The sequence below is a fragment of the Ziziphus jujuba genome, chromosome 1, assembly GCF_031755915.1.
Source record: "Ziziphus jujuba cultivar Dongzao chromosome 1, ASM3175591v1".
Classification (NCBI taxonomy): domain Eukaryota; kingdom Viridiplantae; phylum Streptophyta; class Magnoliopsida; order Rosales; family Rhamnaceae; genus Ziziphus; species Ziziphus jujuba.
The window spans coordinates 21,749,481-21,769,382 of NC_083379.1; the positions used below are offsets into that span (position 1 = coordinate 21,749,481).

General features: G+C 33.6%; 1 protein-coding gene across 2 annotated transcripts; it reads left to right on the forward strand.

Moving 5' to 3' along the window:
• The first annotated feature begins 9,034 nt into the window (after positions 1–9,034).
• LOC125420690 (allantoinase) lies at positions 9,035–14,570 on the forward strand. Of its 2 annotated transcripts, none has more exons than XM_048467472.2 (16): positions 9,035–9,050; positions 9,348–9,515; positions 10,157–10,250; positions 10,466–10,586; positions 11,381–11,454; positions 11,746–11,822; positions 11,994–12,030; positions 12,106–12,191; positions 12,531–12,590; positions 12,913–13,061; positions 13,151–13,277; positions 13,365–13,520; positions 13,601–13,711; positions 13,849–13,959; positions 14,047–14,145; positions 14,245–14,570. In XM_048467472.2, the coding sequence occupies exons 2-16, from the start codon at positions 9,426–9,428 to the stop codon at positions 14,371–14,373; spliced, it is 1,521 nt and encodes a 506-aa protein (XP_048323429.2). In that variant the 5' UTR covers positions 9,035–9,050; positions 9,348–9,425; the 3' UTR covers positions 14,374–14,570. The 2 variants fall into 2 exon arrangements, with proteins under 2 accessions (XP_048323429.2, XP_048323430.2); XM_048467473.2 differs by lacking the exon at positions 9,035–9,050 and adding an exon at positions 9,121–9,262.
• The last annotated feature ends 5,332 nt before the right edge of the window (positions 14,571–19,902 follow it).

Genomic DNA, 19,902 nt, shown 5'->3' on the forward strand with positions numbered 1-19,902 from the left:
ATTTGAGTGTGGAAATAAAGAAAAAAAATTTGTTTTCCCATGAGGTGTAAAATTTTTTGGGCAATTATTTACTTTTGTTTTGAATCAAAAATTTTTCCCAAAATTGAATTGCCCATGAATTTCTAAGCTTTTTGATTAGTTTCTGATAATTTTCTATCATCGAAACCGGGTCAGCTGACCCGTTTACCAGGAAAATGAGTTGAGAAAACCCGGTTGGAGGTTGAAAATGGGTTAGTAGGTCAGAAAAAGGGGTGCAGGCCAGTTCTGGGTTAACGGGTCTAAATTTTAAATTTTGATGGACCTAATCCAGTTTCAAAATCTAGCCCGTGGTTAGAATAGGCTATTGTTCCACCTAAGACCAAGGCCCAATTCAAACCCAGGGCTAAGAGGATTTGGCCCAACTGATTTTGGGCACCTCACATGTCGTGATGAGTTAGTGCCACTTGGCATAATGAAATGTTGACAAGTGATGCACAGTGGCAAGGCGACGTGGAGCACCGTGGCGAGGCCACATGTTGAGCTATGAGTCGAGACACGCGTCACCTGTTACAGGTGACACGTGTTGACCTCCAACGAGAGCCACATGTCACATTAGGGAGACAACATGTGTCGACTTGGTACAGGTGACACATGTCAGACTCTAACATGTGACACATTTCGATCAGAGAAGGCACTATGTGTGTGGCTGTGCACACGAGTGCCTGACATCACCAACATGTAAGGCGACGTGCTGGTGCCACATTAGTTGCTCCGCCACATGGCGGATGACACATCAACTTCAAGTGCCACATGTCACGACATGTCAGCATATGTGATGATGTGCCGGTGCACCACGTCAGCACTCGAGGCCACGTGGCAGTGCCACATCATTAGGGTGCCACATCATCAATAATGACACATGGCTATGTCGTCAGCAATGATATCATTCTTGTGTAACTAATGATGTTAGTTCCGGTGGGTGTATAAAGCAATTTTGTAAGTATATATAGTAATTTTGTGGGTGTATATAGAAATTTTATGGTGTATACAGAAACCTCTATAAAATCACATTTTTTGTGTTTTCTTGTTGGAAATTGATTATAATTAGTTTGTTAAGATAAAAATAACAACTAAGTGATTTCTGTTTTGTGATTTTTACAGAAATGGCAAGTGGAGACAATAGGACTATACCCACTCAGACTTCTGGGAATTCAGATGTATCCTTCTGCTAGTCACGCAAAGAGACCTGAGAAATTTAATAGAGCAAACTTCAAGAAGTGGTAGTAGAAAATGCTGTTTTACTTAACCATGTTGGGACTTACGAGGTACTTAACTGAAGATGCGCCACCTAGTAATGAAAAGAATGATAACAAGACACTCATGGCGGTGGATGCATGGAGCAATTCCGATTACTTATGTCGGAATTATGTCCTGAATGGCTTGTCTGATGCCCTGTATGGAGTATACTGTGGCACGAAATCAACAAAGGAATTGTGGGAAACACTAGACCAAAAATACAAGACTGGGAATCCGGGTTCAGGAAAATTTATTGCAGGTCGATTCTTAGACTACATGATGGTGGATATGAAGCCAATAATGAGTCAAGTATATGAGTTACAAGTATTGATTCAAGAACTTCTTGCTGAAGGGATGATTATGAATGAAGCCTTACAAGTGGCTTCTATGATTGGGAAGCTACCTCTAGTTGGAGTGGCTTCAGGAATTATCTCAAGCACAAAAGAAAGGAGATGAATATGGAGCCTCTTATTAGCAAGCTTCGCATTGAAGATGACAACAGGAAATCTAATAAAAGAGCTTCTAAGGTCATAGTGAAAGCTAATGTTGTGGAACATGGTTAGAGCTCCAAGAATACGAAGAAAACAAGAAAAGCATTCAGGTTGGGGCCTAAAGGAGGAATGTCCAAGAAAGCAAAGTTTCAAGGCAAGTGTTTTAACTATGACAAGATGGATAACAGAACTACAGAATGCAGGCTGCCGAAGAGAAAGAGGAACAAAAAGACATAGATGATGGAGGATATCACTCGAAAGGTTAATGACATTGACCTTAGCATTGTAATCTCTGAGGTAAACTTGGTGGATCTAATCCTAGAAAGTGATGGGTAGATACTGGTGCAACCCGCGACGTGTATCCAGATAGGAGCATGTTCACTTCTTTCGAATAAAAAAAGAATGGAAAAAAGTTGTTCATGGGTAAGTTCGCCACTTCAAAAATCTAAGGTGAGGGAAAAGTAATCCTGAAGATGACCTCTAGGAAGGAGCTGACTTTGAATAATGTACTATATGTTCCAGACATTTGCAAGAATCTGGTATCTGGATTGCTATTGAGCAAACATGGTTTTTGCTTAGTGTTTGAGTCAGATAAGGTTATTTTGTCCAAATTTAGGATGTTTGTGAAAAAGGGATATGTAGTTAACGATTTACTTAAACTCAATGTAATGACTGTAAAGCCAAAAGAAATTAATAAAGCTAGTAGTTCTTCTATTTACTTGTTTAAGTCTTCCATTTTGTGGTATGGTAGACTAGGACATGTTAATTTTAATTCTCTGTAGAGGTTAATTAACTTAAATTATATTTCCATGTTTAAAATTGATTCCAACCATAAGTGTGAAAATTGTGTGGAAGCAAAATCAATAAGGTCATCATATTAAATAATTGATAGAAATAATGAACCTTTGGATTTAATACATAGTGATGTATGTGATTTAGAATTCGCACCGACTAAGGTGGTAATAAGTATTTTATTACCTTTATTGATGATAGCATGAAATATTGCTATGTATACTTGTTTAAGAGCAAAGATGAGGCTATATAGAAATTTATTCTCTATAAAATAAAAGTTGAGAATCAACTCAACAGAAAAGTTAAAGTGATAAAAAGTGATCATGGTGGAGAGTATGTAACTTCATTTGGAAAGTATTGTGCTCAACATGACATTATTCATGGAAGTTACTCCACTATATTCACCACAATCTAATGGTGTGGCTGAATGAAAAAATATAACTTTGAAAGAAATGACGAATGCCATGCTGATAAATTCTGGATTACCTCAGAACTTGTGGAGGGAAGCCATTTTGTTGGCAAACAACCTTTTAAATAAGGTGCCCCAAAAAAATTAGGTAAAGACATCCTATGAGCTATGGAAGGGAAGACAACCTTCCTATAAATATTTACGAGTGTAGGGGTGTCTAGCCAAAGTAGTAGTACCCACACCTAAAAAGGTGAAGATAGGTCCCAAAACAGTTGGTTGCATCTTCAAAGGTTATGCATAGAATAGTAGTGCATATCGGCTTTTTGTGTATAGGTCAGAAATTCTTGATATCCACAAGAATACAATAATGGAATCGAGAAATGCATCATTTTTTGAAAACATTTTTCTGTATAAAGTGGAAGAAGGACCGAGTTCTTCTAAATGAACTTATGATGCTATCAATGATGATAATAATGATAGTGATCGAGAACAAGAGAATGAAGATGAGACTGAGGTTGAGATTAGACGTAGCAAAAGAGTGAGAACTGAAACATCCTATGGTCCGAATTTTCTTACTTTTATGCTAGGAAGTGAACCCAAAGCTTCCAAAAGGCTGTAAATTCTCTTGAAGGAAATTTATAGAAAGAAGCCATAAGAAGTGAGATTGATTCCATCCTGTAGAATCACACTTAGAAGTTAGTAGATTTTCCTCCATGTTGTAAACCTTTGGGTTACAAATAGATTTTTAAAAGGAAGATGAAAGCAGATGGCTTAATAGATAAATACAAGGTGAGGCTTGTAATTAAGGGATACAAGCAAAAAGAAGGTTTTGATTATTTTGATCCTTATTCTCCAATAATGAGAATAAATTCCATAACGATGGTACTAGTAATCGCTGCATTGCAGAATCTTGAAGTACATCAAATGGATGTAAAAACAATCTTTCTTAATGGAGATCTAGATTAAAAGATCTACATGGAACAACATGAGGGTTTCTCCACTTCAGGGCAAGAAAAGAAAGTCTGTAGATTGGTAAAGTCCTTATATGGACTTAAACAAGCTCCAAAGCAGTGGCATCAAAAAATTTTAAAATAAATGAATGTGACAAATGTATCTATGTAAAAAATAGAAAGAATGGATATGTGATTCTATGTTTGTATGTAGATGACATACTCATAGTCGGTAGTGACGACAATATGGTCCGAACTACCAAAAGCCATGTTAAATTCCAAATTTGATATAAAGATATGGGGCTTGCTGATATGATTTTAGGTATGAAAATCACAATGACTTCGAATGGAATCATTTTTAATTAAACGCATTATGTGGATAAAATACTGGCTAAGTTGATGCGAATCCGTCCATGCTTGCACAATCAACAACCCGTTGGGTTACTGACCCGATACGGATGAAGACCGGACCGACCATTAGGGCTCAAGCTAAGATGTTTAGGGCCAAATTTTCTACCTTATCCAGGGGGTAATTCATTCTCAAGAGCACTTGTCCATACCCGAAGATCCAAGACTTGTTTTGGGCATACAAGTGGTGGAAGTCGATACGGATCCGGATAGCGGTTTTGGTACATTTGTGGAGTCTGGGCAGGAAAAAATGGTTCTAAATCTTTATGGATTCAGTAAATATCACTAAGAGTTCCTGGAATCAAGTCAAGGCAGAAGTAAAACCAATTTGTACGGACTTGTATGGACAGCTTCAAAATTTGGCCGAAAATTGTTGTATTGCTTGCTGGCTTTACTGTATTTTGCTGAGTTGATTTTTTTCTCTTTCTTCCAAGCAAGGGAAACCTGTGGAAATCCATAATAAGCTTATTTGGCATCCTAAAAAGCATATTAAAGCTGATTTAGAGCTCAAATTGGTCAAAGATTGGTCAAAGTCAACTTAGTCAAAAAGCTAGTATTTTAGTTTCTTAATTTGATTATACTTTTTGTTTTAGAAAATTACCATTACTTTTATTTATTTATTTGCTGGACAAATAAGTTTAGGAAAGTTATTATTTTATTATTTTTATTGTAAATTAATTAATTCCTATTTCAAAATAAAAGAATTAATTAATCCAAATTAGATGAGGAAAGGAGGAGACTTTCGGCTACATTAGGATTCTTCATTGCATGGTTGGTTTTTTTCCTTTTTGTTTTAGGGTTTTATTTTGTTTTCTCTTAGCCAATAAAATAGCTTGTTTTTTTTTAGGAAGAATACACCATTAATAATATTCAGAAGTTATTTTGTGAGATTAAATTTCTCTTTGTTCTTTTTAACACCTAAAACACCGTTAGAGAGTGAATGTTTTAGCTTGACTTATCAATAGGACTTTCATAACCTATTGTGGCATCTTTACTATATACCAAAGTTTCTAATCATAGGTTAGTTAGGGGTCAAAGTGACCATTAGAACTTGAACATAATTAGATCTGGGCTAATATAATATAGGTTTAGGAGCAGTTCATCATAGGTTCGTATCATAAGTTTAGTAATGATAATACTAGTATAGCCAGAACACCCATAGATATGAGTTTACACTTATCCAAAAATAAAGGAGAAAGTGTATCTCAAGTGGAATATGTAAGGGTGATTGGAAATCTGATGTATCTGCTGAGTTGTACCAGACCAAAACTTAGCCTACACAATAAGTAGACTAAGTAGATACACGAGTAATCCCAATGAAGATCATTTGAAAGGGAATCGTTAGAGTACTAAGGTACTTAGGATATACTCATGAATATGGACTACACTATACAAGATACCCCGATGTATTAGAAGGATACAGTGATCCAAATTGGATATCATATATCAAAGATTCAAAGTCCACCAGTGGCTATGTGATAGAATTTGAGTTTATCGTATTTGATAAATGTGTTGAAGAGGCAGAATGGCTACACCAATTTTTAGAGGACATTCTCAGGTGGCTTAAACCTGTGCTAGCAATAAGTTTACATTGTGATAGTCAATCTACAATTGACAGGGCACAAAATATTATGTATAATGGAAAGTCTAGACATATTCGTCATAAACACAATTCCATTAGACAATTAATCTCAACTAGAGTTATCTCAATAGACTATGTAAAGTCAAAAGATAACATTGCAGATCCACTAATCGAAGGGTTAAATAGAGAATTAGTTGAGAAGTCATCAAGGGGAAGGGAATAAAAACCCGTGAGTAAAGTTGATACGATGGAAACCCGACTGAGTTGACTGGAGATACTAAGATCTAGGTTTAATGGGACAATACAATTGTAAAGACTGCTAGGGATCACTGTGAGGGTTAATCATCTGCTCATTCCTTTGATAAAACAGTGATAGAAAGAGATTAAGAGTATGCTTTTAATGATTCCTATAAGTGTGTGTTTGGTAATCAATGCATAGTCATGCTGATTATATAGGAAATAGGAATCACCTAAGTGAGAGAGAAGAGTGGCTACTTCAAAGGAGAATTGTTAAAGGCGCAATTCTTTAGAAACTCTCGCAGAACTGGGGAGATGTTCAGGGCCAAAATGAACACAACAGTGAGAACTAAAGTGTACTAGGAAGGAAACATGTGTGGGTTATATTGTCATTTACGCAAAGGACGAAATGGTTCAAAGATATCGCATCTACCATAAGTCAGTAAAGTAGATGTAGCCTTATAAGGGAAGGTTTAAAGAGTAACATCTACCTATCCTATGCAGGTCCGACTGTAGAGCTTTACCACCAGAGTCATGCTTTGTTTTAGTAGTCAAATAATTCATGTGGGGATTGTTATAGTTTTGGGCTAAAATTTGAATGATTTTTCCTTTCTAGGGCCTTAAAGGTTTTTGGGATTGGTATTTTGAAAAAGGTGTGTTGAGAGTTAGGGTTTTACATGTTCTTTTCAACATTCTTTCAGTTTTTAGTTTTCAGAAGAAACACACAGAAAAAGTTTTGAAAAATACATGAAAAACCAGAGAGAAAATATAGTGATTTGCATAGTGTGGTAAAGTGAAGGTACGCTGAAAGTTCGTAGGTTAGATTTTGGAGATGTCATGTCCAATTTCTTTGCAGCCGTTATATCCGGGAAGATGATCGTCACCAAACACCTACACCAGTGGGCCAAAAATGCCGTAAGAACACTGTGGTATCACACATGTCTCGATCAAATTTACAAAGAGCAGATCAATACAAGGACATACAGGTTCTAATTTATTTTGATTAATATATTATGTAATTGTATTTTACGTTGTTTCATGTTATCCATATGTATTTACATATATATTCATACATATTTTCCAACAAATTTTTCTTATCTATCTCCAATAATGTCCCTTGAAGACATTTCAACAACCAATTGTTTAGTAATGACAAAAACCTTTTCACAAAGTAAAGGAACTTATCTTTCTCATCTTACTTCTTTTTATGTTTATTTTCCTTTATCAGAAGTAGCAATTATTCAAAAGAATTCCCAAAAAATGAACCAAAAAATATTTTTCAAAACAATCTTCAGAATTTATCTTACCTATGGACTTAGAAATTTTCTAAAATGACCTTGGCAAGCAATTAGCAAAATCTTCCAAAAGAGTTTTTCTTTATCCCCAAAAATATATAGAAAACTCAAAGATTTTATGGATTCAAATTAGTAGATTAAGATTCTATTGCCATCAACTATTATTTTTCAAAACAAGATCAGAACTCTATTAGACATTCAACTGTCCAAATTCTCAAGGTTCTCACACCCATTTCATGAGGAACTAATCTTTTCCAACCTAAAAAATTTTCTCAAAACTTTGATCCCATAGGGTATAACTACTGGGATTATTGTGATGCACGGTCATATGCATTTCACTTCCAAAATTCACAATTGATATAAGTACTATTCAGTTTAAACTTCCCTAAATATAATTATACAAATTGTAAATCATAAGGCATATATTAAATCCAAAAGATTCACATACAAATAGCATATGGCATGCTCAAGAATATATGAATGCAGGCACTTCAACATATACATATATTCTAGAAATTAAATGGGGTTTATAAAGTTCCCACTCATAGTATATTTCCATTGATTTTTATCTAGTGAAATGACCTACAGTCCAATTCCATGGCTTTGTCTATTTAAAACTAACACTTAAACCACCTTTCTCAATCCAAAACGTACATACACTTGTAATAATATGAGTAAACCATATAGATAATTACTTCTACTACAAGTTATTCATTCTCAAACTTAGGCAATATACCATTCTCATTGTAATTTCTCTTTTTACCTAATTTTCCAAATTATCAAGCTTGGTATTTTAAAACCACACTAACAATCATCACCGTTAATTAACAAACCAACCCAAATTCAACTCAATTCACCTAAGTTATAACTTAAGCCAACTATAAGGATCTTGTATTAAATGAAATTGTCCTTGATGTCTAGTATAATAGATTCTATCATCTTTTTTGTTTTTGTTTGCTTAATATCATTGATTTAAATACTATCAATATTAATTATAAATAATATTGTATTTTCATGTTATTATTTTATATTTTTATATAATCAACTATCAATTTGTAATTATGAGATTCTAATGAATCCATCTTATACAAAAAAGTATAGCAAATATATATATATATATATATATATTTATCAATAAATAGAACCTATCAAGTTTATTTATTTAATTCATTCAATTTTATTTATATCATTAAATATTTAAAAAATAATTAAAAGATATAAAAAAAAACTATTAGTAAAATTAATTTTGTAAAATAATTTGCTAAATATGAATAATATTTATGAATTTTTTTATAAAAATTTCTAAAATTTTTATGAAAATTTTGAAAATTTACATAGAAATTGATATTATAGTTTTTTTAATCAAATTGTTAAATATTTAATGTAGATATTTTAATAAAAATTTCTATAAAAATTTTGATGAAATTTTAAAATTTTTAATAAATATTATGAAAATTTTATTTTTTGCATCTAAAATTTTAATTTTTCTTAATCTATTAAAAAAATAAAAATTTTGGTGAGAATTTGAGATATTTAAAAACCTTGCCCTGGGGGTAATATTCTAACATGAATGCCGGTACACGAGAAAGACCACAGTCCGACAAAGCAGAGGTAAATTTCACTTCCCCAAAATGCAATTAGAAATTCACAATGTGATTGGACAGTGATTTTTGTCCAAAATAATAAGCAAGTGGGATTATATCCTCACCATTTATAGATGAAGTCATTTTGGCCGCTTGGTCAATCGGAGCATCCAACGTCAGTACACGAACCAAAGGGCAAGGATATCCTCACCCTTGAGAGTGGGATCCAAAACGACAGCGGTCTGTAATACTATATTGGATGAGAATCTTGGTTGTCGAGCCGTTGGAATTTGATTGCTCGTGACTTTCATGCTTTTCCCCACAGGTGTTCAATTGGCAATCAGCACCTCTTCGACCGGAACAAAAAAAATTTCTTCCTCTTCCGACCTTTAGCAGAGGAGGAATGGATAATCTGCTTCAATGGAGGCTATTCCCTCTGCTGACACTGCTTGCTTCTCTTGTCGTCTTCTTCTATGTCCAAAATCGTTCTAAGGTTTACCATGTTTTTATTTTTGTGTAAACTGTATGATTCATTTTCATAGTTTGCTTAGACTTCGCTTTTTGATCACTCTGTACCTCTTTTTCTTTGTTTGTTTGGTGGGAAAGAATATTAATACGGATGATTCCTCTTATGGCTGTCAACATAATGAAAAACTCAACAGTCTCACAATTTTATTTTACTGTTTCATCTATGGTTTTTTCTGCAACCGAACAGAAAATATGACACAGTAATTTTTGGTACAGAAAAATATTCTGTGTTTATTGTTCTTTATTTGGTTGCTGAATTTCTTTTCTGGTGTATAATTTCACTTAATCTAATACATTATTTGTTTGTTTATTTATTTATTTTTAACACTGTTTGTACTTCATTTGCAACAAGAGGCTTTGAGGTATTTAACCTTGTCCCTTTTTATTTTTTCCACAAGTGTCACCTAGGCACAACAGTAATGGACTACTTGTATCTTGTATGTATTTATGTATATATGTATATACGTATACATGTATGATATGCTATTCTGTATTGGACATTAGACTTGCTCAATGTTGGTCCTTGATGGTTTCATCGAAAGGATTGTACAGCAAAATTTGACAGAAATTAACTTTTCCTTTTTTTTTTTTTTTTTTTTACTACAGCTCCCTGAAAAAAGCTGCAGTCTGCTTCCTTACCAACATTACTGGATAGCAAGCAAGCGCATTGTAACACCTCAAGGGGTTATATCTGGAGCAGGCATGTTTGATTTTCATTTTTATTTATAAATCCTAATGAAAAAACCCAAAAAAAAAAAAAAAAAAAGAAAAAAAAAAGAAAAAGAAAACAAACAAACAAACAAACACTTAATACATGCTCATTCGGTCTCATTAGTCATGTTTTCTTATTTCATTTTTCTTAGTATATTCTTACGCATCACCTGATTAAGTTTGTTCTTCGTACATGAAATACAGTTGAAATACAGGCCGGGAAGATCGTCTCCATTGTTAAAGAAGACCAAAAGCGTCCAAGTTCCAAGTTGGGGCATGTAATTGATTATGGAGAGGCTGTTGTCATGCCTGGCTTGATTGATGTGTAAGATCATTAAAAAAACAAAAAAAAAGAACACCTTTCTTTTCTGACTTATTTCTTTATTGTTTCATGAATAAATGGGGATTTTAATTTATTTATATTAAAATATAAAGAGTTAAGACGAAGTACCGGAAATTCAGAGGAGAATTGATGTAAACCACATTGATGTGCTACAGTGCTTCTCTTATTTGAAGCTTGCATTTTGCAGAGTTTTCTTAGCACTTTGAAAAACTTAATTGCACATCCGTAAAGACTTAATTATCTGTTGCTGTTCTGCAGTTTTTGTAACTCTATGATACTTTTTCAGGACAACTCTGCTTCTATATAAGTTTATTCTAAATCTGAAGCCTAATTCCATGAAGTGTGTTAACATTCTTTTTTTTTTTTTTTTTTTTTTTTTTTTTTTCATATTTGTTAGATAAGAAGAAGCTTTGTTAATTTTTTTATTATTTTTTATTCCCCCATCTATAAGATTTACTAGCTGGAGTTATCGGATTACTCTTGTGGTTTGGAAACCCATTGATCATTTTTGTTTAAATTTAAGCTGTCATTAGATCTAAATGATAGGTGGGGTCGATTTGATTGGCTTTGAATATACTATTATTAGGAATGTACAACTGAAAAAGTGATTCAAGAACCCAAAAAAAAAAAAATTCTAGTTCATCAAGGTGCCAGACAGTGGAACAGTTCTAGTTAATATTAGTAGGCAAAATGAATTTAAATGAAAAGACATGACTTATGCTATTATAAAATGGCATATTTCAAAATTTAAATGCTCCTAATTACATTAATGGCAGGCATGTACACCTTGATGATCCTGGAAGAACAGAGTGGGAAGGATTTCCTTCAGGAACTAAAGCAGCTGCTGCTGGTATGCCAATCTGGTTTCAAAATTGCTTCATCAATGTACTACTGTGTTCTTAAAGCTGATTTCTCAAAGCCTTCTCATACTTCCATGCACATTTCACTTTTTAGACCTTTAGAAAATATAAATAAATCGCTTTCTGTCTTACATCAGTTTCTTTCCTTTTAAATCTAATATCCCATAAATTTGCTTCATTTTTCCTCATTCTCTCCCTTCTACACTGTCAGATTACTCTCTTGCAGTACAATTACTCTTTACAGACCTACATGCTATTTATAATGACTTTTGTTTCTGCAGGTGGAATAACAACATTGGTTGATATGCCTTTGAACAATTTTCCCTCAACTGTGTCTAGGGAAACTTTTGAACTCAAGGTGCTTGGGGCCAAGCAATAAGAGGACCTTTTTACTGTTATGATTTTGTATAGCACTAAGTCACTTTTTAGCTTGGTTACTTTCAAATGGACTTGCAGTTTATTTACTTATTTATTGTTATCATTTGAATAACCAATTATTCTCACAAATTTTTGTGCTTCTGCTTGTCAGATTCAGTCTGCAAAAGAGAGGATTTATGTAGACGTTGGTATGGTCCTGAACCTATATTTTTGACTTAATAACGTTTTGAGAGATGCTGTCATTGTAAATACAGTATGAACAGGTTTCTGGGGTGGTCTTGTTCCTGAAAATGCATTTAACAAATCTGCTCTAGAGGATCTCCTAAATGCTGGTGTCCTTGGTTTAAAGGTAACTATTTAATGTGTTAAGTTATTGATAATATTTAACTTGGCTTAATAGAAATCAAATCCATTCTCTGGATATAGTACTTCTTTAGGTTCTACAAACTTAAATTTATAAACATATTTTATTGTTTGGTGGGCTATCGGTTAATGTAATATTCCTGAACATTATTTCACCATGTTACAAGTTAGCACAATTTCACCATGTTACAGGTTAGAATAATTACTACTATAATATGAAATATACAGAGTGAATATTAAACAATAATATCATGATTGGCTGTGCATATTGTCGTATTTGTGATTTCATCCTCTTTTAATTAATGTTGCTGTTTCTGTTTTGTAGTCTTTTATGTGTCCCTCTGGCATCAGTGATTTTCCTATGACAAACACCAGTCATATTAAGGTTTGTCTCGTGTTAAATTCCAAATTTCATATCTAAAATCTGATCTAGCTTGCAATATAGGTTATACAATTTATAGAGATAATTTATCATGATTATTGGATTTCCTACAATTCTGCATTTGCTAATTTTTCTAGTCCTTTTTTAAATTTTTGGTCATGATTCCTCAACATTTGCATGTACTGGTTTGTTGCAATGCTTGTCTCCATTTGTTCATCACAAAAACTACTTGTTAATTGCTTATAATTTAAATTCTTGTATAGACTTCAATGTACTGGTATTCTGAGAATATTTGCATATGGTTTTCAATTATGTTTTTCCTTAGGAGGGACTGTCTCTATTGGCAAAATATAGAAGACCTTTACTTGTACATGCAGAGATTGAACAAGATCCTATCAGCAACTTGGGACTTGAAGATGGCGATGATGATGCTCGCTCCTATTCGACTTATCTCAAGACTCGGCCACCTTCATGGTATATAAAATTTTCTTTGGTAAATTCTTCATCAAAATCTCTACATGAAATTCCATTTGACCATTGCGGCAAGTTTAATTTCAATTTAGGGAGGAGGCAGCTATTAGGGAGCTCTTGACAGTGACAAAGGATACAAGGATTGGTGGCTCAGCAGCAGGAGCTCATCTTCACATTGTTCACTTGTCTGATTCAAGTTCTTCCTTAAATCTTATTAAGGTACTGTTTCGTATAAAACATTTTCTATATTCAAAACTTGAGTGCCTATGAATTGAAACTAGTACTGCAATTGTACTGTATTTACAGGAAGCAAAAAATGGAGGTGATAGTGTAACTGTTGAGACTTGCCCCCACTATTTAGCTTTCTCAGCTGAAGAGATTCAGGATGGAGATACTCGTTTCAAATGTTCTCCGCCCATCCGTGATGCAGCCAACAAAGAGAAGTTGTGGGATGCTCTGTTGGTATGTCACAAAGTTCAAATAGGTTCATGACCTTCTATCATTCATTTGATTCTACTTATTGGTTTCAACTTTTGTTTCAGGAAGGACATATTGATATGTTAAGTTCTGATCATTCCCCAACCTTGCCGGAGCTTAAGCTCCTCGATGATGGTGACTTTTTGAGGGCTTGGGGTGGAATATCATCTTTGCAGGCTTGTGTCTTTTTTTTCACTCTCTTTCCTTCTTTATCTTAACTAGTAGTACTTGAATTTTTTATTTTTTATATAATAATTATATGTTGTAGGGATTTTGAGAAGTGGCATGAACAATTTTGGATGAATATGTGCAGTTTATTCTTCCAGTAACGTGGTCATATGGGAAGAAATACGGAGTAACTCTGGAACAGTTAGCTTCATGGTGGGGTGAGAGACCTGCCAAGCTTGCTGGACAAGAATCAAAGGTAAAATTATTTTCTTTCTTTTTGTATTCTCCTTAGTTTTTAAAATGCATTTCCTGCATTTTTTTTTTTTTCTTTTGAATTTTGCAGGGGAGCATTGCAGTTGGAAACCTTGCAGATGTGGTTGTCTGGGAACCTGAAGTGGAGTTTGACCTCGATAATGACTACCCTGTATACCTTAAGCATCCGGTACTTCTCTCTTCCTATTTTTTATTATTATTTTTTTTGTCATGTGAATTTTTTTGAGCCATTAAATGTTCTTATTTTTTTGTGGTTTATATAAAATAGGGTATCTCAGCCTACATGGGAAGAAAGCTGTATGGAAAAGTTTCAGCAACATTTGTGAGAGGAAACCTTGTGTACGAAGAGGGGAAACATGCTTCTGCTGCCTGCGGTGTTCCAATCCTCGCAAAATAAAGGAGTATAGAAATAGAATTAGGAAAATAAATCAGTTTTTCCTACTTGCCTGTGAAGGTTTCACATCCATATAGACCATGTCTGTACAGTACCACACAAGAATAAAAGAATAGCTGATGTTTACTTACAAAAATGCATATACAGCAACCATAACTCTTTTAGCAATTTTAATCTTTATGGACAGTCCAATTGCAGAAGTTTTGGTTCGCAGATTGGAGGGGTCGAGTTTATTATACAAGTTTAAATTGCTGCCGTATGTAGGAAGGAAAAAAAAAAAAATGAATATATATATATATATATATATATATGTAAGAAAGAAATAAAAATCCAACCATTTGTGATATGTCAAGTATGATTAAGCGAACTAGGTTTCCATGTGTATCTCTTCTAGCATGAGTAATCAAATTATTAAGAATCAAGGAAACAAGCATGAGAGAGTTGCTATAGAGGTTGACAAATGGTTGAACGAATATTTTAATAGTATTACAGACCGCAGTCGTTTTGGATCCGACTGTCAAGGGTAAGGTTATCATTGCCCTTTGGTTTGTGTGTCCGAGCAGCCTACAATTTGGATACTCTGCTTTGCCAAGCGGTACTTTGTTTGAATTTACCATTGTTCCTAGTTAATCTGTCACAGATTTAGAAAAATATAAAATATATTTTTTAAAAGTAAAAACATAAATATCACACGAATACAATGTCTCTTTTTTCCCCAAAAAAAAAAAAAAAAAAAAAAAAAGAAAGAGTATAATATATATCTCTCCTTAATTTTTTATTAATAATTTTAGGTTTTATAATTTTTGAATTTTCATATTATTTATATATATATATATATATATATTTTTTTTTTTCCGTAGAACGTACTTTTGGATAACATAAATTAGATCACAAAACTGTAATCCTTACCAGGTTTTTTGTATTTTGTTTTTTGTTTTTTGCTAGGTCCTATTAACTTAAGTTGGTTTAGTGTTTTATAAACACGTTTGTTTGGTAATTTCTTAACTTAGGTATGAGCTTTGCTCGGTGACAAACGGACTGAACTGTATGTATGAGAATCTTGGTTGTCCAGCTTTTGGAATTTGATTGATAGTGATTTTCATGCTTTTCCGCACAGGTGTACAGTTGGCAATGAGAACTGTTGAAAAAAATATAAAATATGCTGGCAAATACACCGAACAATGAAGAACCTAAATATGTTAAAACATTCATACATCATTTTCCATTTCATAATTTTTTTCATATATTAATCCATACATCAAAATGAGATCAACAAAGCTATTTATATTAGGAACATAATTTGAAATTAACTCTAATACTATGAATGTGGACTAGAACATTAATTACATCAAAAACTCCTAAAAGACTTAATACATGCATACATAATACTTATCAACTTCTTAATTAATTAAGTCTCATTTTCAAGATACATGGAATAATTCTCAATTAACATTCTTCTCCTTAGGAATTGATCCATGTACTCCCAACATGTTTCGTATATGCTCAAACCTTGCCTTTGAAGACTTTTAGTCAAAATATTTGCTACTTGAGCTTCAAAAGGACAATAATTCAACTTGATTTCTTTATTAGCCACCATCTGCCTTATCACATGAAACTTGACTCAAATATGCTTGGCAGTGCCATGAAGAATTGAAGCTTCTACAAGAGAAATGGCAAATTTGTTGTCCACATTGATAACCATAGGTGAACTTACATTCATGCCCAAATCTGAAGTATTTTTTGAATCCAAATAGCTTGATTTGTTGCATTGACAGCTGCAATATATATTGCTTCAGCAGAGGAGAGCAACAACTTCTTGTTTCATTGAGCACCATGAAAATACACAACTTCCAAGAGTGAATACATAAGCTAAACTACTTTTGCTATCATCTTCATTTCAAGCCCAATCGGAGTCCGAAAACCCCATTAATTCACCTAAGCCTTTTGATAATTCACCTGAACCTTTTGAACTAAACATAACCCATAATTGGCAATTCCTTTCACATATCTCAAAATTCTTTTAGAGCATCTAAGATGTTTCTCACATGGTTCATGCATAAATCTTAATAAATAGCTTATGGAAAACATAATATCAGGTCCGGTGTGTGTTTGGAAAAAAAGACCTCCAATGATGCTCCTAAACATGATAGTATCTACTTTTTCAGCTGCATCATCTTCTGATAACTTCTCATTGCAAGCCATTGGCATAGGAACTAGTTTGTAGTCTTCCATCTTCCATTTCTTCAGTAAATCTTTGGCATACTTGGATTGAGTCATAGAAATACCTATATCTTTTTGCATGATTTCCATTCCGAGAAACTAGTTCATAATGTTAAGATCTGACATTTCAAATTATTTCTACATTTTAATTTTGAAAATTTCATCCTTATCATTGCTTGTTACTAGCAAATCATCAATATACATAGAGACAACAAGAGTTGAACCTATGTTGACACATAATATTGCCTCATTTAGACTCCTTTGAGAACCACATTACTTAAATAAGCATTAATGTTCCCATACCAAGCTCTTAGAGCCTGTTTCAGCCCATACAAAGCCTTATTAATCTTTAAAACTTTATCACCTTCAGTCTTAGTTGGAAAACCTTGAGGAATGTCCACATAAATATCCTCTTTCAAGCCACCATAAAGAAATGTTGATTTAACATCTAAATGATAGATTTTTCAGCCAAAGCCGCTAGAAACCAGACTGTGTCTTGTCATGCTATAGGAGCAAATATTTCTCCATAATCCAAACCTGCCTTTTGAGCATATCCCTTTATGATTAATCTTGCTTTCAGTTTGTTGACTGAACCATCCGAATTTCTCTACATTTTGTAAATCCATTTTAGACCAATTGGCTTTCTTCCATTAGGTCTACTCACAAGAGTCCAAGTTTGGTTCTTGTTAATCATGAACGACTCCTCCTCCATAGCTTGAACCATCTAGCATTTTTTGATGCTAATTCATATAAATTTGGTTCAGAGATAGCCAGATTACAACTCTCATAGACTTTTGGCTCTTAGCTTCAATGGTTCATCTTGATCTTCATCATTAAATTCATCTTTGTCATCTTTATCTTGGTTGTTTTACTACTAAGTCTGTAACTCCTTATTAGGTTTAAAAATAATATTTTTTTTGTTGCTTCAATTTTTTCTTAACCAATTTGCAATTTGATCCTTTATCAATTATTACATCTCTATTGACAAGGACCTTTCCTTCTTAAATATCATAGGCTTTGTATCCTTTGGTTATAGGAACATAACCTAGAAAAATTCTAAGTCGAGACTTTTGATCTAGTTTGGATCTTTTAGGCGTTGGCACATGAACATAACATCCAGCACCAAAGATTCTCACATGCTTTATTGAAGGTTTATGACCTGTCCATTATTCAATGGGTGTGACTCCCTTCAAGGCTGAAGTAGGAAAACTATTCATGAGATATACTACCATGCAGGCAGGTTTGGCCCAGATTTTATTGGGAAGCTTCTTCTCAGTTAGCATACATCTTATCATCTCCATGACAACTCTATTCTTCCTCTCCACAACACCATTTTGTTATGTTATGTACGGAATTGTGAGTTGATAAGAAATACCATAATTGTTGTAGAAATCTTTGAATTCTATGGAGTTGAACTCAAGACCATTGTCAATTCTGAGAGCCTTGATCTTACTGCCTATTTGAGCTTCAACCATCCTCTTGAACTTCTTAAAAATATCAAAAGCTTGCGACTTACTTTTGATGAAATAAATCCAGGTCATCCGGGTATAATCATCCACAAACAAAACAAATTATTTGTTCTTGTTCAAGGATTGCTCCTTCATAGGACCACAAAGGTTACTATGAATGAGTTCAAGCTTACTCTTTGCTCTCCATGTTGCTTCAGCAGGAAATGGTAGTTTGTGTTGCTTCCCCATTTGGAAAACTCTACATACTTCATTTGAGATCATCACCTCTTGCATATTTCTTGTATGCCTTCCTTACATAGCTTAGATAGGGCATTATAGTGAAAATGACCAAATCTACAATGCCATATCTTAGATTTATTAAGAGTTACATTACATGCATCTTCCTTTTGAATATTAAGATTGAACATGAAATACTTGTTAACCTAGGTAGTTTTATAATTAAGAAAGCTCTTTTGTCATAGATATAATATGAATTTCTTTTAAAAAACTAGAATAGCCATTTAATAGAACTTGAGGGACATTTAGGAGATTATATATATATATATATAGAGAGAGAGAGAGAGGGGGGGGACATAAAGAACTTGATTAATATGTCTTGGTCCAGCCTTGGTTTGAACCAAAATAGTTCCCCTTCCAGCAACCTCTACAACTTATCCATTTCTAATTCTAACCTTGAACTTGATAGACTTGTTTAAACTTTGAAATAGACTCTCTTCCTTAGCCACGTGACTTGTGCATCCGCTACCAATCAACCATGTAGTAAATCAGATTCGAGTAATTGAGAAGCAAGAAATACATTTTCTTCGAGCTCTTCTTCTTCTGCTTCTGTGACATTTGCTTGTTGAGTTGTCCCTGCTTTGCCTTGTGCTTTTTTTAGTTTGCAATTTCTTTCAAAATGACCCATTTTTTGTAGAACCTACATTAAATGGGAGGCTTGCCTTTATATCTGCAATCTTCCTACTTGTGGTTTGTTCTAGTACAATGTTTACATGGTGGATAACTTGTCTTTTGGTCTGAATTTGCAGAAACTGCACATCTTTCCCTTTGTTTGAACTTCCTTTTGTAGGTTTCTTGCCATCTTCTTTGCTTTGCTTACTTTTGTGTCTTGCTTGGAATGCTCCTTCAACATTATATTCTTCACCTCCTATGCCGAGCTTTTTTTCAAAGGCATAAAGCGTACTAATCAGTTATGAAATATGAAGAGTTTTAGGATAAACAGACTCTTCAATGGCTGAAATCTTTGACTCATACTTTGTTGGTAGGCTTACAAAAAAGTTTTTCAATAATATTTTCATCTAGAAGATCTTGGCCAAGAAATCTGATCTTGTTTGTCGCATCAAAGAGCCTTGAAGCATATTCTTTAATAATTTCTTCTTCCTTCATTTTCATGACATCAAGCTCCCTCTTCAAGGTTATAAAATTAATAAACTTGACTTTGTTATTACCTTCAAATTCCAACTTCAATTTGTCCTACACTTCTTTTGAAGATTTAATATTAATAATCCTCGTAAAGACTGCATTAGTGACAGTCCGGTGAATGCAGGTCAAAGCTTTTGGCTTCCTTTGGATTACCTCTTCATGTCTTTTAGAGGATCAGTGTCTTGCTCTACTAGTTCCCACAAATTGAGGGCTTCAAGATAGGCTTGCATCTTGAAAGCCCATAAATGATAATTGCTTCCATCAAACTTTAGAGGACCAGGACCAATTTGCTCACTCAAAGACATTTTTAACAAATGCCTTAAGAATTAAGCTCTGATACCACTTGTTGAAGAAAACATGAAATATGCTGGCAAATACACCAAACAATAAAGAACTTCAATCTGTTAAAACAATTTTCTGATAA